The sequence below is a fragment of the Ilyonectria robusta genome (assembly GCF_021365365.1).
Source record: "Ilyonectria robusta strain PMI_751 chromosome Unknown BGZ61scaffold_20, whole genome shotgun sequence".
Taxonomy (NCBI): Eukaryota; Fungi; Ascomycota; class Sordariomycetes; order Hypocreales; family Nectriaceae; genus Ilyonectria; species Ilyonectria robusta.
In genome coordinates, this window is record NW_025764454.1 from 329,862 (window position 1) to 352,660 (window position 22,799).

The window sequence follows — 22,799 nt, forward strand, 5'->3', positions numbered from 1 at the left end:
AATTCGTGCAAAAAGAAAGAAAGAAAGAAGAGTCTCACGCCTGTGATTCCTCTAACAAGAATAACCTCAAAAGGACCCTCAGCCTTAGGATAAACTAGGGGGTAGCCTGTTGTCTGGTAGCTCGAGCCTTGTCGAGTGAGGCTTTGACATCGGGCTGTCTGAGTTCTCCATTGCGCTTCCGCGAGAGTTTGTCGTCCTGGAAGTGATCAAGGTCCTAAACAATGTTAACCGCTGTGATTGAAGGCAAAGTAATGAGTACTCACAACAATCCATTCAGGGTCAATCGCAGTCACTATCTGGATGTACTGCCTGCCTGTGTGGATGAACGTGTCATAGATGACCCACTCATGGTTGATTCCAACAAGAGAGCTGTCGGGGTGGATACCAGCCGGATGGTTGCCGTGCACCGTCGTGTAGATATCATCGCCTCTCTTCTCGCAATGGAGCGCCGAGTGATGGAAGAAGCTCCGTGCTAGAGCCTTGCGAATGTTGATGTCGTAGTTCTCGTTACCGAAACCCGATGCCCTAAGCGGTTCATTTAACAGCTTTTGGACAAGCCCCTTGAGTTGCTTCCGGATCTCAACAACCTCTTTCAGCGCACGGTGACTAAGAAAAGCATCAAAGCACCACTGCTCCGAATCCATATTTCCTTCAAGTTCTGTTCCCATATATGCGTGCAGCGCGTTGAGATGGGTCATATGGTCCGAAAGAGGGTTAGCGAATCGCGCTCGCGCAGCGTCGGCAATATATCGTGGCCCATGTGGGCGCCAAAATATGGAGTTCTGGATACTTGTGAGGGCAGCAATGCTGATCATTTCATCACTACATCCAAGTTTGTTCGCCTCAACAATCGCGTTATACCAAACTGGATGGATCGGCAGCTTGGACGCCATTCGGCCACTTTGGGTAATCGCGCTACCATCATCCAAGTAGCCGCTAAGTTCCAGAATTAGTATGTATACTCTCCAGTGTTGGAATACTCACAAGATTCCCAACTCCTCCAGACCACGCAGGTAGACCTCGGGGTGAGGTGGAGTGAGAAAGTCAAACCTGCCAACCCCATTGTAACCCATGCTTTTGAGCATCAATATCTCAGACGTGATGTCATTCTCAAGGATCCCGGGGGGGGGGAAGACGGGAGGAATACGTTGTCGAAAGTGTCTTCATCGTAGAGTCGAAAACAAACGCCTGGTCCAGTGCGGCCAGCTCGACCTGCTCGCTGTCGGGCCGAGGCTCTTGAAATGGGCGCTGTGAGGAGGGTTTTCAGACTAGCACGCGGGTTGTAGCCAGACTGCTTGGATACACCTGGATCTGATTTTCATGGTCAGTTACCTCTAGTCAAGAGCCCAGAGGCTCAAGCTTCCCGGCTATAGCTTATGAAGCATACGTTCTCCTGAAAATGGCGATATTGGATTAGGAAAAGATAACATACCGATGACATAGACAATTCCATCAATCGTCAAGCTGGTTTCGGCGATATTTGTTGTGACAACGCACTTCCGCATAGATGACTGGCAAAACACCTTGTCTTGGTCAGAGGGAGGGAGGGAGGCGTAGAGAGGCAACACATCCATGCCTGCTATGCTCGTTCGAAGCGTTCGAAGCATCGAACACGCATCCTCTATTTCCTTCACAGATGGAAGGAAAAGGAGAATGTCGCCAGGCCCCAGGCTGTCGTGAATGTGCTTGACGAGGTTTAGAGACAAAAGAAAATAATCGGGGCTCGCCCCCGATATGTGCTGGATTTCGACAGGATGTGCCCGCCCATCTACCCGAAATGTGGAAGCGGACGGGGCAAAGTAATTTGTGAACGTTCCAGTGTCAAGCGTAGCCGACATAATCACGACCTTCAAGTCAGATCGGGACGCAACTGCTTTTTTGAGCAGAGCCATAAGGATGTCCGTAGACATAGTTCGCTCATGGGCCTCGTCGATGATAACGCAGCTCTGTTACGATAATCAGCACTTCTCAGGTTAAATTCAGAAAAGAGTATCACATACGTATGAGGAGAAGGTACCGTCTTCAATAGCCTCTCGCAGAAGCAGGTCGTCGGTCATATACTTAAGCCGGGTTTTATCGCTGGTAGCATTATCGAACCGGACACTATAACCCACCTCTTGGCCCAGAGGTACATCCATCTCGGTAGCAACACGTCGCGCCACCGCAGTCGCTGCTAGTATTCGTGACTGGGTACATGCGATGACCTTTCCGCTAGCGTATTCATCGAAGAAAATGAACTGTGGGATTTGGGTAGTCTTTCCCGCCCCGGTGTCCCAGAAACTGGAAGCTGGCGACGCGCTTTCAGAATCTCAAAATACCCGCCTGTGTGCAGTCCAGGACGAAAGGGATGGGCGTTTCCATCCTCAAGGGCCACAGCCTGTTCGGCCGTCATCTTATTGCGTACGAGTGCCTGCATGCTCAATGCACGCCTTCGTGGTAACCGTGTTGGTAGTGGTGTTGGTGGATAATGGTAGTGGCGGTGGTGATGGAGACAGCTGTGGGTTTTTCTGTTTCTTTGTTTCTTTGAGATGATTTCGTAAAATTGCGTAAACACACGTGACACATGGTTGAGAAAGGTAACTACCTATGGTTGGTTGGCATAACGATGAGATGAAAATCACATGCAGTCACTCGTAGGCATTGCAATCACGCGCAATGCGGCTGTGTCTTCGTGGTGGCTGACCTCCTCGTGCCACCTGGTAGTCAAGCTAAAACGTTTGTCAAACTCACAAATAGTTGAGTCCCATTGTCAATTGTATCTCCAAGCCAAGTAGGTCCAAACTGGAATCACCAATCCCAACCAATCCCTCTCCTCACAAGGTCCGACGTCTCAGCACAGATTGCCGAGAAGAATTAACAACTTTGCTTCAATCACTAAGACAAAACAGCATTTCCATTATTGATGGTGAGATAGATTTGTCAACGAGAATCCTATTTCTAACAGGTTTGTTATTCACAATGACTCGGATTTTCTGTTTCCTTAATGGTTGCGTTGAGCTGCGCTAACCAGAAATGAACACTGATCGGTGTTGTGTATTACCATGTGTGTGTTTTCTCTCCACTAAACTTGATCTAGCGAGATGGACTTCAGATCCTATTGTTTAGAGCGTCTCCCTGGAGGTTGCGCTCATACTCTGGCCTTAGCAGTGAGGGATGTGAGGGGGCACGAGATCCCTGGTTCACCATGCCAATCAATGGAGTCTCTTTCAACAGCCGCCAACAGCTGCGGGCAGCACAGGGACCTGATGCACCTCCACGAATTAGCAATGCCTCTTTTGGAACCAGTCATAGCGCCCTAAATTCAGGAGTATTGCTATTTGCACACATTCAAAATGCTACTCGCCCGTTAAGTACCTAAGGTACGTAGGCAAATTTCACCATAAAGTCTTATTAGTATAACTATCTAAACTAAGAAATTTAATAAGCTTAACTCTAAGTATTTATTCTCTAAGCTCTACTATTTAAAAAAAAAAAATTCTTTTTAGGGTAGAAATTAAACCTTTTTAGAATAAGATACTTAGAGTAGACATACCAGTCAGATATATTACCTCGCACTAAACCCAGGTGTAGAAGCTTGTACTTGTATATCATTAGCATTTTGAACGTGTGCAAATAGCAATACTCAAATTCAGACACGAAGCATTAGCAGGCAGCAGCACACTCAAAGAAGGCAAATAGATTCTCCGCTCTCAAGAGTTCCTCGCCCAGTAGCCACCAATCTGCCATCCGCGACCTCGCGTGGTCACCTGCCCAAGTTTCCACGTCCAGCACAAGTGAGCGCCGGTTGCGGTGATTTTAACATCTTCCACGAATGGCAGCTTCATGGAAGAGAGGTTGAAAGAATGCTAAGATAGCGACCACTGAATCGAGGATTGCATGCGCCATTGGCGAACTGGAGTGTAGTTCTGGGGCATTTGACAAATATATTGAGACTAGTTTTGCCCAACTCGCCCACTGCAAGTTTAGACTAATAGCTAATTAACGGGTATCCATTCAGCATCATGTCTTCCCTCCACAAGCGCACTCAAGAGCGCTGTCTTTTTGAGTGCAGCTCCATCGCATTTACAAAGAGTCCGACTTGCGCATGCCCATCGTCTTCTCCTCATGCTCCGCACCAGCAGTCTCGGCGTCTGACTCCTTAGCGGGAGCCTCTCCAGGAATTCCCATGCTGTTGTCCCAGTGGAGCTTAATCTTGTCGCCGGTGAAAAGCTTGTCAATTTGCTCCAGGGACAGGAAGCGAGTCTCAGGGTAGAGGAAGTAGATCATGGGGATGAAGCAGAAGTTGAAGACACCGAAATATACGTATGTCTTCCAGCCAATGCTATCAATAGAGACAGGAGTTATCTCTACAACCAAGAAAGTAAAAATCCAGTTGGAAGCGGTTGCAAGTGCGGCGGCGCGGGTGCGGATGGCCAAAGGGGCATACTCGGCCGGCACTGTGTTGGGTGTTAGACGGGACGTTGACTAAGATGGAGACCAACAGGGCGACTTACAAAGCCAGGGAATAGCCAAAAGACCAACAGCAAAGAAGAAGTTGAAGAGGAAGAGCATGACAATGGCGACAATACCGGCTGCGGTGCCTCCGTCTGAGACGGTGCCGGCGAGGATGGCCATGCAAGCACACTGGCCCGCAGCAGCGAACAGCATCAGCTTTCGGCGTCCAAGGCGGTCGATGATCCAGATGGGAATCAGAGACGAGAAGAAGTAGGCAACTCCGTTGAATCCGGCCAGGAGGAGAGACATGCGTTGCGTCATGCCGACGGATTTCTGGAAAATGACGGGGGCGTACTAAACGCAACATGTTAGACGGCCAAAAGTCGCCAAAAACCATGGAAAATGGGAATACATACGTAAGTGATCAAGTTGATACCCGAAAGCTGTTGCATAAATTGTCCTCCAATACCGAGGAGAGTCCGGTAAAGGAACTTCTGGTCACCGTTCTTGAACATGGCTTTGAAGCTGCTGGTCTGAGCGGCCTCGCGCTCCTCTCGGATGGCATGCTGAATCTCAGCCAAGTTGCGGCTGATGGCAGGGTCGTCCTTGTTGATCTGCTTGGCATTTTTGTTAACAGCCCATAGGATTTCTCGGGCCTCGTCGTGGCGGTCGTGGGCGACGAGCCATCGAGGGGACTCGGGGAGGAAAATGACGCCCGCGAGGGTCACGACGGCGAAGAGGATTTGCAGCGCAAGGGGGAACCGGAATTGAGCCTCGTTGCGTACGAATGACATTCCGTAGTCGCACCAGTAAGCAAGCATGACGCCGAAGATATTCACGGCCAATTCGATAGCAAGGCCACGGCCGCGGTCTTTGGCGTTCATCAGTTCGGAGTGCCATACCGCTAAAGACGTGTTAGTGATTCCTCGGCGTACGGATACTGCATGGCTTTGATCCATCCACTGATGTTGAGGAAAGCTAAAAAGAAAATCAAATACTTACGAATAGTACTCGTGTTCATTCCGTTCCCTAGGCCAGCCACGATACGGCCGACAATCATTTGGGGGATGCCGTACGCAGAGGCTTGGAGGGCAGCACCGATGCTCAACACCACACAACCAAGCATGATGCACTTTCGGCGGCCGAGATACTCGCCCCACAGCAGACAGAAAATGGCACCGAAAAAGCAACCGATCTCGTAAATGGCAACAACGGTGCCCTGCAGCGAGGAGCTGCCACCACCACCGTTGGTGGTGTCGATCTCGGGGAACATGTTTGTAAAGGCATCGCCGGTCAATAGCCCCGACATGACGCCCTGGTCATAGCCGAACAGGAGGAAGCCAGAGCCGGCCGTAGCGGTAATTGCCCAGTCAAGGGGCTTTCCAACGAGGTAAGTCATGGTGGGCTGATGACGAACAAATTAGAGCAGCAGAGTGAGAGTTGCTCCCTGGAAGCCTGAGATGGTCTGGAGAATTGAAGATATTCGCGGGGGGACACGGCCATGTTCATATACTATGCGACTGCACCCCGGCTGAAGTTTCCCCAGTCCACCCCAGAGACGTCGAAAAATTCAGAGCCTGGCTGTCCTCGTGGTGGCAGAAACTGGGGCACCCGCAAAACCGGTTCCCCAGAGGCCAAAGCCCCATGGGCGGACCCGTGTAGACGGGAATTACATCACGCAACTTCGGAGGGAATTTTCTGGGGTCGCGCTAGGGGTCATTAGCCCGCGATGGGGCGCGATAGAGGCACCTGGGCGATCCTTACGGTTTCGGGCGCCGTGAAGGCATTCCCAAGCGGAGGCCCGCGCGACGAGGGGGACCATGTGGTCCGAGAGTCGGGTGAAGATGGAACCCTGGACCCCTTTGGGATCGCGACTACGACGTTAGTGAGCAGGCAGCAGGATTCCGTCTGGATGCTCAAATCACCAAATGTCCCTATCCCCGGCCGATGGGCATTATGCTGGTTAAACCCGCACCAACGGGGCCCAGAGGTGGGCTGCATGCTACAGCGTGGTGCGGCGGCAATCCACTTTGGGCGCCGGCACAGGGCAATGATGGTGTGGGTTTCCAGGGCCAGGCTTGTAGCACACAGTGAATGACTCGGCCAAAAGTCTGTGTCGGAGCTCTGAAACATTTACGTCTAATACTACGGTGCAGTGCAGTATATGGACAGTGTCCTTCAGTACTTACCGAATAAACTCCTTAGATCTTTATTATTTAGTATTCAGCTAATAACTAAAGTTGAGGTTTTACTTCTAAAAGTGAGGGTTTACTATTAGCCTCATATATACTTCAGTACACACTATTGAATATATTTTAATTGAAGCTCTACTACCATTACATACCTATGCTAGGCAGTTAATCAGTCGCAGATTGTACTGTGTGGAGGCGGTCTAGATACTTCTGAAGTTGTCAAACTTCGTGCGCCTGCTTTTTCGTACGGCCGGTGCCAGTCCGGGTGGAGCCCGTCGTCAGAGCGGAGGGTGGTTAGGGTGGTATGCAGGAACTGGACTGTCGATCAGGCAATTGCATGCGCCGTCGGCGAACTGGAATGTCCAGGCGAAGACCGCTTCCAGATGCCCCCTGTGATGCAAACCACGACCGAAATGGACAACGCCGACAGCCGGTCAATCGAGGCCAAAGAGGGGTGGCTCTCGACGCCGCGGGGGGGCGTGGTTCCTGGCCGTCCCGCGGGACCGCGGACTTGGAAAGACAAGCCACGCGCGTGGAAAAAGCCAGCCCCGTTGTCAGTCGAAAAGGGCATGTGGGAACGCCCACGGCGAGGCATAAGGTGTTGAGGATGCCGCAATGCTATGTGGTTGAGGTGTGATGCCCCGAGGACTCTGTGATTTTACGAATTGGCCGTCGTCTGTGAAGTCTTTCGCCCCAGCAAAAAACACCGAATCACAGCATCATGACTCTAGGTAGGCGCGAACATCGAGCGATCTTCTGGGGTGATCGGCATAGCTGAGACAGTAAACAGGGAAGAGCTTCATCAGTGGGGTCGACAACCCCGTCCAGCGGACCTTGCGAAGTTGTATACTCAACGACCCATCTTTAAGCCTCATCGCCGCAGAGAAGAGTAAGTGAGCACGACTGAGAATGCTAAACGTCAAGCATGGGCTGACTTGCGTCGCTGAAACAAAGTCCTCTATCGCCGACGCGCCTCCAAAGATGCCGACAAGGTCGTGCTGCTGTCCGGCGGCGGCTCCGGCCACGAGCCCGCCCACGCAGGGTACTTGGGCGAGGGAGCGCTCGACGCCGTAGTTGCGGGCGAGATCTTTGCGTCGCCGTCGGCTTCGCAGATCCTGACGGGATTGAAGACTGTGAAATCGTCCAAGGGGTAGGCGAACGAGTGGAGCGTGCGTGATCGAAGGGCTGACGTGTAGGACAGGTCCTTGATGATTGTGAAGAACTACACTGGCGACAAGCTCAACTTCGGATTAGCGGCTGAGAAGGCCAAGGCCGATGGACAGAATGTCAACATGGTCATTGTCGGCGACGACGTCTCGGTAGAGGGTAACGCATTGGTCGGACAGCGAGGACTTGCAGGTGTTGTGTTTGTGCACAAGATTGCCGGGGCAAAGGCAGCCAAGGGGTAATATAAGTCCTGTCGAACATAATGGTCGCGATGCGCCTGCTAACATGAGCTTCTGTCCAGGGCCGACCTCACCGAAGTCACAGCCGTCGCGAAGAAGGCGGCGTCGCAGATGGCAACCGTCGCCGCCAGCCTCGACCGATGCAGCGTCCCCGGGCGGGCGCATCAAGAGTCGCTCCCCAGCGACCAGCTTGAGTACGGCATGGGCATCCACAACGAGCCCGGCGTCAAGCGCGAGGCGGTGCCGAACCTGGAGACGACGGTGCAGAAGGCGCTGGACATGATGTTCACGCCCAAGGCCAACATGTGGCAGCCGCAGGCCGGCCAGCGCGCGGCGCTGATGGTGAACAATCTCGGCGGGCTGAGCGTGCTGGAGCTGGGCGTCATCGCGGACGAGGTTGTGCGGCAGCTGGTGGCGCGCGACATCACCATCGACCGCAGCCTGGTCGGCACGTTTGTCACATCGCTTGACGGCCCTGGGTTCTCGACGACGCTGCTGCAGCTCGACGACGAGCTGGTGGAACTGCTCGATGCGCCTACAACGGCGCCTGCGTGGCCCCGATCCATCCACGGCTGGGCAATGGATGCGGAGGCGGTGGCGAGCCGAGAGACGACGGTTGCCGCCGAGGAGCCAAACAAGCGGGAGACGGGCGTCACGGGTCCGTCCACTGTTCCAACTACGCGGATTGCATGTTAACCGGGTGTATAGTTCCGACTTCGCTGGTCAAGGCCATCATCGAGTCAGTAGCCAAGACCACTGCTGAGGACGAGCCGAAGATCACCGAGTACGACACATTGGCGGGAGACGGCGACTGTGGAGAGACGCTACTCAACGGCGTCAACGGTAAGGCGCTTTCACCTGCCCCCGGGACCGAACGGTGCATGGATGAACGACCAGCTGACCCTGTGTGACTAGGGCTCGTAAAGGAATTCCAGAAGGACGACGCAGACGCCCTCGACATTGGCCAGATCTTTCGCCGAACTGCCACGACGGCCGAGCGCAGCATGGGCGGCACGTCGGGCGCTATCTACGCCATCTTCCTCAACGCCGTCGCCAACAGCCTGACAGACCTCGCCTCGTCACCGGACCACGGCGGCGCATCAGCCCTGATCCGCACCGCGCTGCAGGGCGGCCTGGACGAGCTGTGCCGCTACACGCCGGCGCGCATCGGCCACCGCACGCTGATGGACGCCCTAATGCCCTTCGTGAGCGCCTTCCAGCACGCCGGTGCGCCGCTGCACAACGCCATCGCCGATGCCCGAGCCGGCGCCGAGGCCACGCGGAAGATGGCGGCGGCTCTGGGGCGGGCGAGCTACGTCGGCCAGGACCGCTTCGACGACGAGGGTGGCATCCCGGATCCGGGGGCGCTGGGGGTTGTGAGCATCCTGCGGGGTGTGGAGATGGCGCTGAAGCAGGTGTAGCGTAATACTACATAATTGCGACGCTGCAAAGCCCTGAGTAATGAAAATAGCCATAGCAAGAGAGAGAAAAAAACGTCCAAATCACAAGGTGTCGTCCCCATCTGGATTGCCGACGGCATCTGCAAGCGGTCTTCATCCTGGCAATCCCCCAGGTTCGATCCCGCACACTAACCAGGTAGCTCGACGATGGCCTCCACCAGCAGTCTGGCAGCTCCAGCATCTTGACGACTCGATAAATGAAGCTGTGCATGAACGTTTGTCTATTTCTGCCCATTGGGACCCGTTACTTGTCTTGCTCCACCGCCATGTGCCGTGGACGCTAATCCGGGCGTCTAGAGTTGCCCCTCCCAACCCAGAAGAGCCACAACCTCGACTTTGTCTCTCCACAACCCACCATCCCGACGACTCCCCAGCATCCGTCCGCGGTCCTATGTAGCGACCTATCGCCATCGCTTCGGCTGCGCCTAACGAATATGGACAGAGCCCTGGGCCGCAGCAACGCCGACCCCGGCCTGGAGCCTGCGCCGAGGAAGCGCACGCGCACCAGGACCGGCTGCCTCAACTGTCGACGCAAGAAGCGCAAGTGCGACGAGGGCCGCCCGGCCTGCGGGACGTGCTACCGCCGGAACGAACACTGCGAATGGGGTCTCAAGATTACGTTCCGGGCCGAGAATGCCCAGGGGCTGGACGGCCGTCATCCGTCGATGCGCAAGATGGCCAGGAAGCGGCCGCCTCGCGAGTTTGAGATTCTCGACATCACATCCGAAGTTATCCGCGACTACAACGCGCCCTCGCCGCTCCTCGAGTCCGATGAAGATGAAGGCGAGGGCAAGGAGCGCACGAATGGTGAGTGACGCTGTTCCAATATGGCTGTCGGCGGACGCGGACGCGGACGCTGATATTTCAAATGATGCAGGCCACAATCAAGGCACAACCGCCCGCCCGAACGGACCCTCTCGCATCGCACACCATCCAGATGGCTTCCTCGCCAACCAGACACCCTCGACCACGGGCAACCGGTCGCCAGTATCTCAGCGCCAGACCGAAAGCGCCGTCGCGAACCTTCTCTACCTCCGCCAGGGCGGCCAGATGCAGTCGCCCGTGGAAGTCGACCCCGCGCTGCAGGTGGCGATGGATCCCATTGCAATGGACATGATTACCGACTATTCGTACATGGAGCAGATGCAGGCCTTCACCCCGGAAGGGACATCCGAGGACGGCATCTTCCTCCCTGGCTCGGCATACCACGAGCTGCACTCGACGCTGCGGAACCGCCTCATCCAGGAAACGAGATCGAATGCTCCGACGAGGTCGACGACGCCCAGATTCGAGGCTGACAGCCTACACGACACATCAACAACGATCGATGACGATGCGGATGAAACAATTCCACTTCCAGACTATCAAACCTCAGCCCACACCCAGTTGCCCTTGTTGTCAGAAGGTGAAGAATACGCCTTGTGGAAGAATTACTTTGATGAGATTGCTCCCTGGTTGGACAAGTTCGACAAAGATCGACAATTCCAGCATATCCTTCCCACAATGACCAAAAACCACGACTATCTGCGCTACTCCATGCTTGCGCTCTCCGCGCGGCAGCTGGAGCTAAAAGAGACGACCCCAACCGATCGAAGCCTCGCTCTATATCAAGAGGCGATCCACTTACTTCTCCCGGACCTCCCTACCCGTAGCACTGCTGTCATCGCTACGTGTGTCATCCTCTGCGTGTTGGAAATGCTGAGTTGCTCGCCCAAGGCGTGGCAACGACACCTAGACGGCTGTGCAAGCCTGATGGAGGCCGTGGGAATCAATGGGTTCGTTGGAGGCATCGAGGGAGCGTTGTTCTGGTGCTTCGCGCGGATGGATGTCTGCGGTGGACTTATATCCTCGGTCAAGACGCTCATTCCCATTTCTCACTGGGCCTCCAAGAGGACTATTGAGGCCGACGTCGAGCTCTTCCGGTCCACCAAGGAGTTTGAGCAATGGGCCAACTACGCCGTCTACTTGATTGCCCACGTGCTCGACCTACTCGCCATGCCCTCGGAAATGATCCAGGCTCCGACGCGCAACGATCCCAAGTTCCGGGCGCGCTGGCTCAAGCTATGGAAGTACATTTGTGACTGGCATCATCGCCGACCGGCGCCGTTTATCCCCACCATGACGATTCCCTCGAGCGACTCCTCCCCATTTCCAACCATTCTCTTCTCCAACCCCGCTGCCATCTCGGGCAATCAGCTGCACCACACAGCATCCATCTTGATGCTGCAAAATCAACCGCCTGCGGTGCGCCTGGCCTCAAAGCCTCGGAGCATCCTCTGGCACGCCAGGCAAGTGTGTGGGATCAGCATTTCAAACGACCATCACGGGGCTTGGACGAATGGGATACAGCCGCTGTGGATCGCGGGACGGTGCATGAGCCATCCCAGCGAACACAAGGCCATCCTGGAGCTTCTGGGCAGGATTGAGAGGGAGAGCGGGTGGTCGACGCGGTGGCGAGCGGATGATTTGAAAGAATTTTGGGGCGATTTGGGAGATTGATACCGGGAAATATGCGTGAGTAATGTACCAGGCTTAGGTTCCTTTAGTGGTCTTGGAAATGGCGTTCTGGTAACAAAGCCTGGAGGAGCAACTCTTGCGGGCACGATTGGTCACTGTTAAAATTGATGGCCAAGGTCGAATGGAATTCGGAAAAGTTGAGTAGTTGAGTGCATCACTACATACTCAAAATTACACTGAAAATGAGTGCAAAGTATTGCGTGTTGAATCAAGAAATTTTCTCAAGTGGTACCTGTTGGAGTGAGAATGAGTATTCTTGCATAAGAGTCTTGACGATGATGTTCCGAGCATCAAAACGCCTTGGTCAGCGACTCATGCTCCGTTACATCAAATCCTGACCTACATGGTGCTCCAAGACGGTGATTTAAGGTGTCATCACAGCGAACACTTTGTAATTGCCCTTTGTATCGCAGTGAACATGTCAAAAAAAAAAAAAAAAGGGGGAGTACTTGATCGTGAAGCACAAACACGGGAGAAGATAAAGGTAGGCGTTAGCCACCCGACCACCCAGCTGCCACAACACCAACTTCCACGATCCCTCACTATACCTCACAACTTTTCCGATCACCATTCAAAATGTCAGACTCGGACTCTGATTCAGCACGTGAATTAGATCTTTGGACGGATCCAATCACCAGCTGGCATAGGGATGTCGTGCGCGAGGTTCGGCGCCTGGAGTCCCTCCGCTGCACACCAGAACAGATTAACGCCATATTCGACATCCTGGTCATCGCCACTGTCACTTTGGATCTGGAACTTAAAGAATATGACGATTGGATCCAGAAAGGCTTAGCCGCCGACGCCAAACGGCTTCAACGCAGACAACGCGTCCTGAGTATTATGCCCGGCTATGCAGACACGAAGAAGCTTGTCGAGGTGGAATTCGGCTGCACGAGCTTCCTGGAGAAGCTGTACCCAGATTTCAAGCGCTGTCACCGCGAGGACCGGTACGGTTTTCTTAGCTTCTTCGAACGTACTTTTCGCCTGCCCTTCAAAACGAAACATACTGTGCTGGCAGCCAAGAGAGAGCAGATTGCGGCCAACCCGCACCCGTGGGCTTGGTAGCGCGCTGGGTTTCACAACAGATGCCCGGTCTGGACGGGTACACAGACGGCGCTGCAGTGTAAGGTAGCTTGAAGCTGGGGGGACTTGGTATTTTCCGAGAGTGTGGCCACCCTGCTCCGAGATTCATGGCGCAACACCACACGCGGTTCGCCGTGATTGCCCGAGACATAGCTGACCTGCTAAATAGTGAGCTTCTACAGTAAAGAAATGATCCCGTTACACACAGCTCCCCCCGTATGAAATTGTGGACGGTAAAATTAGTAGTGATCCGTGACTGTCGCGGATCTGTTCGTACCGTACCCGGCCCCGAGCCGCCATTACATTGCCGCGTCTCGTTTCAGTCGCCGGCGCAATTTCACTCCCCGTGGGACGCGCCTTGCAGTTCCGACCACTCGATGCTCAGTGGGTCCAGCTCGTCCGACTCGAAATTTCCATGCCAAGCCAAAGCGTTCCCGTGGCGATTCACGCGGGATGTCCGTACACAAGGGCGCCGTCGCAGCCATGACTGCGATGGACGAGTGCTTGGAAAGCAGTTTCATGGTTCAGCGTGAGGAGAGAGAGATTATTTCAAGGAAAAACTAGATCGTGTTCAAATTGTCGGTGAAATACAAGACATGACTACCAAATCCCAAGACAAAACAGTCGATGCAATCTCGGAGGCAATGGCCATGCACCAAGAACCATGATCTGCTATGCCTTCTCCTCCTCCTCCTCCTCCTCCTCCTCCTCCTCCTCCTCCCCCTCTCCCTCCTCACTCTTCTCTTCCTCTTTCTTCTTCCCATCGTCCTTCTCCTTCTCCTCCGCATCAAAGTCGGCCACCCAACCCACGCAGACTGCCATCGGTTCGTAGATGATCTGGTCCTGATACAATGCCCTCAAATGGCGGCCCAACAGCATGGGGGCCACGACAAAGTCGACAGGGCGACCAGGTTGACCCTTTTCATACTGCACAGCAAGCTCCCGGGCTCTCCCCTTAGGACTTTGCCCACGCGTGGAAAAATAATCCACATTGGACATAGCATGGCCATCAAAGCCGTCGATTTCTGGTTGGAAATCGAACCCAGAGACCTCACCCAAGGTGGGGTGATGAAAAATAAGTTGCAGATCAACCAGACTTCTAGCGAAGATTATCTCCATCTGAACAACTGCGTACCCTAAATTCATTAAATGGGACTCTTCCAACTCGCGAGGGAAGTATGAACCAAGTCCATCAGCGATAATTGTACGAATACAACTCTGGTCGATGCGGTACAAGATACATTCCTTGAAAGGTAATGGTGTGCTTGCGGACTCGAACAAATGCACCGTTTCCATTCTCCAACGGTTCCATTGAAATGAGAGGGTCGATGCCACGTTTGGCGTCAGCTCTATCTTTAAAGTTAGTTATGCATAATATAAGAAGAATGGAGTCATACCTTGCAGGTGGTTCAGCATATCATTTTGAGCCTTGAAGTAAGGTGATACCCATTTGATCTTATCAGACTTCTGATTGAATATCGAATTGGCTAAGATGCGCCAAATCCAGGAGGTAAAGAAACGAGTCGAGCCTCCCGTCATTTCGAAGACCTTACGAGCATTTGGAGTCCATGTGGTGAATTTCTCTTTGGTGCATTCATCCAGTTGGTCCCACCGAAGGTCCTCGAAGTGACTGTGCGCAAAAGCCCGGATCCCAGCGTTTATTTCAGGCCAGTAGTGACCGGTGTAGACCCTATCATGGATCCGTAGGTTATCTAACATTTCGACTCTAACCTGTTCGGAGATTTGGTCGACTGTTGGTTTCTCTTCTGGGTCGACTGAGGGCATGTCTAGATTCAACTGCGGTGAATCAACGAAGGGTTCGACGGTCGGCAACAGTTGTTCGGTCTAGAGGTATATTTGTCAGTTCTGTATCCCTTCCATCACTGTGCCAAGATGACTTACGGATCCAGACTTCTTCTTCTTGGAGTGTTGGGGGAGGGTTTCATCTGAATGCGGCTCCGGAATCTTCGAGCTTGACTCCATCGTTGAAGCGGTAGGAGGACTGGCGTTGGAGTTGTCCTGCGAAGGTGAAGATTCCCGCAGACGCTTCGAGGTACGACATTCCACTCCTTTCTTGTCGTCGTGGGATTCAGCGGGCTGGGGATGGTCGCGGGTCCATTGGCGTGTCCGAGGCATGGTGGCGGAGGTCGAGACGTGCGAGTAAGGAAGTGGAGCGCAGATCAAGATAACTTCCAAAGGGTCTGGTGGGATACTATCCCGACTTGCTGGGGTGTGCTTGAGAGCAACTGCAGGCCAAAGATGGCAACTTTCTCAAGCCTAAGAGCTATGACGAGTCGGAAGCCAAGGATTGCTTCAACATGGCGGAGATCGTTGTCAACTTTCAACTTCCTGGGGGTTGGCCAGGCTCCGGAGGGTAGACGTGTTATGTCGCACAAAGACTTCGCTGCAAAAGGAAGTGGCTGGAAGGATCCAAGCGGGTGCACCATCCATCAGAGACTCCGGAGAGTAGACGTATTATGTCACACAAAGACTTCACTGCAAAAGGAAGTAGCCGGAAGGATCCAAGCGGGTGCACCATCCATCAGAAGCTCCGTGGCATGGATAAACACGAAAGCACCACGGCATCCTCCAAGGACAATAGCTTCAATAGCCGCCACCATCGGTAACACAGGCTGGGGCGCGCACTCCGCTTCTGGTATAGGACCCGGTTGTGAGACAACAGGCATGGCTACGTGTCACGTTGGACGCACTATCACAGCCAAATGAGTAGCCCAATGCACCCTGCCTACTTTGAATGTGGATTCAGCAGACGGCCCTCTTCCGCAAGTTTTGAATCCCACAGAAGACGTGTGAGCAAACCCCGCTCAGTCATTTCAAGAATGGCAGGATGCTGTACACAAGAACACAGAAACCCCCCATTGCACCAATAGTTCCAAGCCACAACCAACCCAAAGTAGCCTCGCATTCAGCTCTTCAGCTCCCACTTGGGCCAGACTTAGACTACCGTCTTCAACCTGCACGCTTACGCACCCTCCTGCGGGTGGTGGCAGCAACGCCGTCGGGAAAATGAAACTGTTTTCAGCCGGCTTCCGTTGACCGCCAAACGAAGCTGATCAAACTGCAGACAGATCATTGACCGGATACGAGATTCTTGGCAAAAGTTTCCTGCTATCAATGTCACACAGTTTCATTTGATATTACTCAATTGTGAGCAGCCCCTGAGCTGGCCAGGGGACGGCGGCCTGCCCTTAGGTCGGGACGGGAACAACTGGCCCGGGAATCAACTGGCCCGGGAACCAGCTATATCAACATAAATAGAAACCCGCCGCCATTGATTATGTACGAGGTGGGGGCAGCTTCCGGTGGCGTGCTACATTAGCATCGCCAACATCTTCGTAATTGCCTCTGCCCCCAGCAAAGGGTCAGTCTACATTCTCCACCCAGCCCCCAGCGCCTTCAGGGCTTTTGATTATGTGGCACACCATTGAAGACGTGTTGCCCAGCAGCTAAGTACACTGCCATCATGCAGAGAGCCTGAGCGAAATGTCCGCAGCCAATCATGGCTCTCCGGGACTTCAGCTTGCCTGTTACATGCAGCTAGCAGGGCATACTGCAACAGAATCATGTTGACAGCCAGAGAGAGGTGGCCCCTATCAGCCATCAGGTTTTAAGGCTTCCACCTCACCGACTCCGTCCAAACAGAGTTTCGTTGAGCATGTGATAGATCATTGGTTGAGAGTAGCTTTCGGAGGCGAGCTGCACTTGCATGTGCAGACCGCTTGAGGGAGATTGCTTGAGAGGTATGACCTAACAGAGATGTCTCCGACTAATCATATCCCTAAAGGTTCAAGCGTGCCTGTCTACTGCCGATGCTCTCAGTGTTACTACAGGGAGGTTGGGCAGGTGTTGTCGCCCAGCCTAGGGATATATAAACAGCCCATGGCCTCGGTAGATCGTCTCTTCCCACCAACTTTTTTCATCATCTTCTTTTCCTTCTTGATCCCATCTCTACTTCCATTTTTTCGACCGTTTTCCTTCCTTCTAACTCTTACCCCAGTCACCGACATCATGGCTCCAGCCCAGCCTGATGCCCAGACCGACGTGTACGTTGGAATCGATTTTGGAACGACGTAAGCCTCCCTTCTTCCCTCTTCCCCCGCGATCTGAATCTCGGGCTCAATGCAGATATGAACTAACCTCTGAGTTACCAGTCATTCTTGTCTCGCATATTCAGTCGACGCCCCAACTCACTCGAATACCATCGCCCGGTACGCACGAAATGTGAACTCCACCCAGGGGATTATAGCTTGTTCGGAAAAGATCCCCAGTCAGTTGCGGCTACACCAAGATGGGAGTATTGCTTCATGGGGCTCCCATCAGCTCTCATCTGAGCATTCTCTTGTCGAATTGTCCAAGCTCATGCTACTTCATGATGACGATGCTGCAGAGTTTATGGATTCAACGTGGTTTGTGGAAGCCAAGACGAACGTGCGTCGTCTTCGTCAAAACGCTGTCAAGGTGACGACTATGTATCTCCAAAACCTCTGGAATTCTTTTCTCCAGGATCTTTCTTCCCTTTGCACTGAAGAGTGCAGGATGCATATCACCTTCACAGTTCCGGCCGACTGGCCGGATGACGCAAGAACTCGTATGATGACAGCTATTGACGCTGCTGGCATCCGCAACTCAACCGAAACCCCTGTCAACTTCATTTCTGAACCGGAGGCTGTGGGCATCGCTCTCCTGCCTCGAGAGCTCCACAGAATCAATCCTAAGGTGCGACATGGCCTTGTCCTCCCATCTGCCAACACTGTTCGCTTTCTTCTCCAACCTTTCTCAGCTTTCCATAAACTGTTGAGTACCTTGGCTGACTTAGGATAGAAAAATGACGCCCTCATTATCTGCGATTGTGGCGGAGGCACGGTTGTAAGCTTCCCAACCTCCCTCGACTTTCTTATCTTGCGCGCTGACTCGTGCCTCAAAAGGATTGTATCGGTCTCCAGATTTCTAGAATATCGCCTCTAGAAGTTCGTGAATGCACTCCCGGTGAGTCCATTTTGGCCGGCGCAGCCATCTTCGTCAATGCGTTCAGAGAACGTTTCATTGCCAAGTTCCGTACGTCTTGCCCTGGGGCACAGATCAATGAGTCGGTAATGGATGAGATCGAGCGCCTCATCGCAAACAACTTAAAGCCGATCATCGAAGGCTATAATGGAAAAGATGAAAAGCGTGAAATTTCGCTACCCGCATGGATCATTGGTTCTCAAGCAAGACGGTCTCGAGCCGGATCGAGCCAGCAAGTCATGGCATTTACGAAGTATTTGAACAACATGTTTCAACGTTTGTTGCTTGTGCTGACTGTTAGAAAGGGAAGACATGGACGAGATCTTCAAGCCCATGGAACGCATCACAGAACTCGTCAGGTCGCAGATTGAGGCAGCCAAAACAAAAATCGGGCAGTTTCCCAAGGTATGCTCCAATCTATGCTTCGAGGGTTTTGTTTTCATGCGCTAACGCAAACGAAACCCGCAGGCTGTGATTATCGCTGGAGGTCTCGGCAAAAACACCTTCGTCCAGACTGCGATCAATCAAATGGTCAAGGATAACTTTGATGGTTCTGTCAACGTCATCCAATACCATGACAACATCGGGTGAGTACACCCCTCTTTCCCCCTATGACAATCATAACTCACAATCTATCAGGTGGCTCTCCGTGGCACATGGTGCCTTGGCCCACGCCATCGAAGCGGGGCGGAAGATCCGAGCACCAGCGATGGTCGCCAGCCGTATATCGCGACATCGATATGGCTTTCGTCAGGCCGACCAGGGCCTTAAATGGTTTCTGGAAAAGGTAAAGAATGAAGCGAGCACCAAACCGTTTGCCATAAGCTCACGAATGTTATTTTCCAGGGGGCGAGTATTTCTACCGACGAACCAAATACTTTCCAGATCCAGTCGAAGGACTTTCAAGTCTTGCTGTCCAAGGGCCGTAAGTACCTGACCCTGGAAGTCTACACCCAGTCGGGTAAAAATTCCCTCATTCAGCGCACTTGTGTGGTCAAGTGGTTGCAAGAGCAGGAGCCCCGTTCTCACGACTCTTTCCACCTGGGCCTAGTCCACGACGGTATGAGTGTGACCTTCACCCTGTACGTGGACGGAATTCTTCAAGGCCCTGAGCAGGTGAACTTTGAGTACGGCTACTAGGCCACACTCAACGACATCGAGTGGGCGATAGGTTGGGGGAGTACGGCTTTGGCTGGTGTTTGGATATGGTGTTCTCTTTTGCTTGTTTCTTCCCAGATACAGGTTGGACTTTGGTCTCAAGCTGTCAATTAAATTGTCAGTCCCACACGCATTGCGATAGTGCAGGCATCAGGGAGTAGCTTTAGTCAAGAAACTGGATCCTTGCTTTGCTGGAGTCTTAGAGGGGGTCCCTTTTGTCCCTTTTCCCCCGCATCTTCCTTGGAAAGGGTTTTGTCTTGCTTTATCTCTCTAGCCCAGTCTGTGCCAGCAGCTCTTCTCTCCGCTCTCCTTTCTGCTCCGTAAATCCATCGGAAAGCGGTGGATTCAGTACTCGCAAACGTTAAATCTGTCATTCCTCCTTCTGACCCAATCTGACCTCGTCTTTTTTTCTTGGCGTCACAGTTACATATGGCGATGCCCTCGTTTGTCACCTAGTGTAGTCTGCACAAGAGTGCATGACCGACCAATACAGAATCAACAATTTAATATGGGTGATTCTTACTTTTCAGCACCCATGAGCCGAGACTTTTCCTGTTTCTCTCCTACAGGCTCCGGAGGGTGGGCATATTATGTCACACAAAGACTTCGCAGAAAAAAGAAGTGGGTGGGAGGATCCAGTCAAGACAAGCGGGTTCATCATCCATCAGAGGCTCCGTGACATAAATAAACACGAAAGTGCCATCACATGCCTCACGTACAATAGTATCAATACGCGCCACCATCAGTACCACAGCTGGAGCCGCCTTTGGTATATGAACCGGTTGCGAGACGACGGGCATGGCTACGTGTCGCGCTTGACGCCCCGATGCTGCCAACTCATAAACACAAGGACAAAGAAACTCCCCCTTGCACAAATAGTTCCAAGCCACAACTAAGCTAAAACGAATCCTCCAATAAGGTCCTCAGCTTGAATTGGGTCAGCTGCAAACTACCGTCTTTAAACCTCACGATTGAGGCACTCCTTGCATGCTCCTGACCACCCAAGGGAATAGAGGGGCATTGTCCGAGGGAGGTGGCCCTACTAATCACACCGTTCAAAGTCTGAGCTTCTTAACCTATCGCCTATATTAGCTTAGTTTCACACTAGAGATGTTGGGCAGTTGATCTGGCCGAGTTGAGGGCTATATCAATAGCCCTCGCGCCCATAAATATTTTCTTCTCGTCAACTTTATCTTTCCTCCAGGTACCCTCCCTCCTTCCATACCTTCAATCTTTCTCTTTCGTCCAAGCACCCCTTCTTCAAACGTTGTCATCATGGCTTTAGCCAAGCCTGACCCCCAGGCCGTGGTTTATGTTGGGGTAGATTTTGGAACCACGTAGGTCTCCTCCCCTCCCCCTTGCCTTCCCCCTTTGCGTTCAATTTGGTGGTTGACACTGGGTTATGAATTAACCACTGGGCTACCAGGTATTCCTGTCTCGCATATCAGGTCGAAGTTTCAGGTCAACTGGGACCAGACGTCAAATACGCACTTGACGCATCAAGCACTGCATCGAGTTTCAGCGTTTGTCCGGAGAAAATCCCCACTCAGGTGCGAATCTGTGGGGATGGCAGTTTAGCTTCATCGAGTTCTTCTGGGCTTTCTGCTGAGCATTCTGTTCTTCAATGGTTCAAGCCGATGCTTCTACACGACGATGATCGAGGCCATCTTGGAGAATCAACCACGTTTTGGGAGGCTCAAAAAAAATCATATCAAGCTCGCCAAAACGTGGCGAAAACCACCACGATTTACTTGCAAAAGCTCTGGGAGTCTTTTGTAAGGGATCTTCCCTTTTCCGTTGAACAGTGCAAGGTACACGTTACGTTCACGGCCCCGGCCAACTGGCCCCACGACGCAATACAGCGTATGCGTAAAGCTATCGATAGTACGGAATTTGGCAACCCGTTACGAAGTTCTACCAGCCTCATCTGTGAGCCAGAAGCCGCAGCGGTCTTCCTCCTCACCTACGAGCTGCAAAGGATCAATCCCAAGGTGCGGCACGATCGTCAAATTCTGCTTTCAATTGCCACATCTTTCAAGTCCATTCTCTTTCCTTCCTAACTTCCTTTGCTTGAACAACAAGCGTTCTGCAATCTTCTAAGCACCTTACCTAACATATAACAGGAAAACGATACTATCGTTGTCTGCGATTGTGGCGGAGGCACCGCCGTAAGTTTTGAAAGCCCTCTAGTTTCTCATATGGCTCGCTAATTTATATCTCAAAGCATTGTGTCAGTTTCCAGGTTTCTGGATTATCACCTCTTTCCCTTGCAGAATGCATTCCCAGCGAGTACACTTTGTCCGGCGCTGTGATACTGAACGACCTCTTCAGAGAGAAATTAATTGCCAGGGTTCGCGCATGTTCCCCCCAAGGTGCCCAGCTCAGTGCGTCGGCCATGGAGGAAATTATCTCACTCAACTGGAAACGGATCATTGAATGTTGCGATGGAAGCGATACAAATCGCCAAATCGTAATACCCCCGGACATTATTAGATTTCAGGCAAGACAAGTTCAAACCGGATCGCTGGAGCAAATCTTGACATTCACAAGGTATTTTACTCTAATCTATTGTTCTTTACTACTCTAATGCCTAGAAAGGGAGGATTTGGAGGAAATCTTCCAACCCGTGGATCGAATCATCCAGCTCGTCAAATCGCAGATTATAGCAGTCAAAGCAAAGACAGGCCAACTCCCAAAGGTAATTATATTCTAGTATATGTGATAGCTTGTTTATTCTCTCAAGCTAACGTGGCTGAAACTCACAGGCTCTTATTATTGCCGGAGGTTTCGGCAAAAACCTATTTCTGCAGAATGAGGTCAACAAAATGATCGAGGGTGATTTCGGTAGTTCTGTCGGAGTCATCATGTATCATGACAATACTGGGTAAGTATAATCCTTCCTTTTCAATCCATATAAAACTATATCTTATATCTATCAGATGGAAATCGGAGGCACATGGCGCTCTGTATCACGCCATCAACACAGAGCGAAGAGACGGGCAGACGATAGTCGCCTGCCGTCTTTCGCCAAACAAATATGGCTTTCAACCGCCTAATCAGGACGTAAAATGGTTTTTGGAAAAGGTAAGGAATAAACTAAGCCCCAGAATTCTTGCTCTAAGCTGACATATATTTGTTTGTCAGGGCGCGAATCTTTCAACCAGGCGACCGAACATGTTCAGAATCCGCCTCGAAAACTTTGAGACAGTGTCGCGCAATTCTGATAAATACCTGACGCTCGATTTGTACTCATATCAAGGTGAAATTGGTTCCGGTTACAGCAGCCAGGTTTGCAAGGTCACATGGTTATGGCTACAAGAGCTGGACCGCCCGTCCGACGATTCCTTCGACTTGGGGGTGGTTTACGATGGAATTATTCTATCATTCACCCTCTACTATAAGGGCAAACTCCAAGGCCCTGATCAGGTTACGTTTAAGTACACGTATTAGGCCAAACTTGACTTTATTTAAGTAGGTATGGTTGGGAGTGCGGCCTAGTCTGTTTTTATGTGCACGGTGATCTT

General features: G+C 52.3%; 7 protein-coding genes across 7 annotated transcripts; 4 read left to right on the forward strand and 3 right to left on the reverse strand.

The window, feature by feature from the left end:
* Positions 1-94: 94 nt before the first annotated feature.
* On the reverse strand, positions 95-2,416 carry BGZ61DRAFT_496977 (P-loop containing nucleoside triphosphate hydrolase protein; the record flags this gene model as incomplete). The annotated part of the gene is made up of 7 exons (XM_046251079.1): positions 95-214; positions 264-936; positions 985-1,091; positions 1,148-1,311; positions 1,433-1,946; positions 2,001-2,280; positions 2,319-2,416. The coding sequence occupies 7 exons, from the start codon at positions 2,414-2,416 to the stop codon at positions 95-97; spliced, it is 1,956 nt and encodes a 651-aa protein (XP_046099945.1).
* A 1,516-nt stretch (positions 2,417-3,932) lies between these two features.
* Positions 3,933-5,833, reverse strand: BGZ61DRAFT_427106 (general substrate transporter; the record flags this gene model as incomplete). Its single annotated transcript, XM_046243689.1, has 4 exons — positions 3,933-4,436; positions 4,494-4,788; positions 4,851-5,338; positions 5,437-5,833. 4 exons carry the CDS (start codon positions 5,831-5,833, stop codon positions 4,063-4,065), a joined length of 1,554 nt encoding a protein of 517 aa, XP_046099946.1. The 3' UTR covers positions 3,933-4,062.
* Positions 5,834-7,579: 1,746 nt separating this feature from the next.
* On the forward strand, positions 7,580-11,991 carry BGZ61DRAFT_361082 (Dak1 domain-containing protein; the record flags this gene model as incomplete). Its single annotated transcript, XM_046241232.1, has 7 exons — positions 7,580-7,776; positions 7,828-8,031; positions 8,095-8,690; positions 8,741-8,875; positions 8,948-9,447; positions 9,972-10,299; positions 10,382-11,991. Coding segments are annotated over 7 exons (3,570 nt in total), but the record flags the coding sequence as incomplete, so codon positions are not given.
* Positions 11,992-12,585: 594 nt separating this feature from the next.
* BGZ61DRAFT_536288 (uncharacterized protein) lies at positions 12,586-13,074 on the forward strand (the record flags this gene model as incomplete). Its single annotated transcript, XM_046254377.1, has 1 exon — positions 12,586-13,074. The coding sequence occupies one exon, from the start codon at positions 12,586-12,588 to the stop codon at positions 13,072-13,074; it is 489 nt and encodes a 162-aa protein (XP_046099948.1).
* A 690-nt stretch (positions 13,075-13,764) lies between these two features.
* On the reverse strand, positions 13,765-15,228 carry BGZ61DRAFT_536289 (uncharacterized protein; the record flags this gene model as incomplete). The annotated part of the gene is made up of 3 exons (XM_046254378.1): positions 13,765-14,441; positions 14,490-14,937; positions 14,995-15,228. 3 exons carry the CDS (start codon positions 15,226-15,228, stop codon positions 13,765-13,767), a joined length of 1,359 nt encoding a protein of 452 aa, XP_046099949.1.
* A 1,893-nt stretch (positions 15,229-17,121) lies between these two features.
* Positions 17,122-19,346, forward strand: BGZ61DRAFT_520857 (uncharacterized protein; the record flags this gene model as incomplete). The annotated part of the gene is made up of 8 exons (XM_046252468.1): positions 17,122-17,183; positions 17,265-17,829; positions 17,935-17,979; positions 18,039-18,370; positions 18,423-18,522; positions 18,586-18,704; positions 18,757-18,904; positions 18,964-19,346. The coding sequence occupies 8 exons, from the start codon at positions 17,122-17,124 to the stop codon at positions 19,255-19,257; spliced, it is 1,665 nt and encodes a 554-aa protein (XP_046099950.1). The 3' UTR covers positions 19,258-19,346.
* Positions 19,347-20,550: 1,204 nt separating this feature from the next.
* BGZ61DRAFT_481961 (uncharacterized protein) lies at positions 20,551-22,725 on the forward strand (the record flags this gene model as incomplete). The annotated part of the gene is made up of 8 exons (XM_046249353.1): positions 20,551-20,612; positions 20,702-21,266; positions 21,399-21,443; positions 21,500-21,659; positions 21,870-21,973; positions 22,041-22,159; positions 22,215-22,359; positions 22,420-22,725. The coding sequence occupies 8 exons, from the start codon at positions 20,551-20,553 to the stop codon at positions 22,723-22,725; spliced, it is 1,506 nt and encodes a 501-aa protein (XP_046099951.1).
* Between the last annotated feature and the right edge of the window lie 74 nt (positions 22,726-22,799).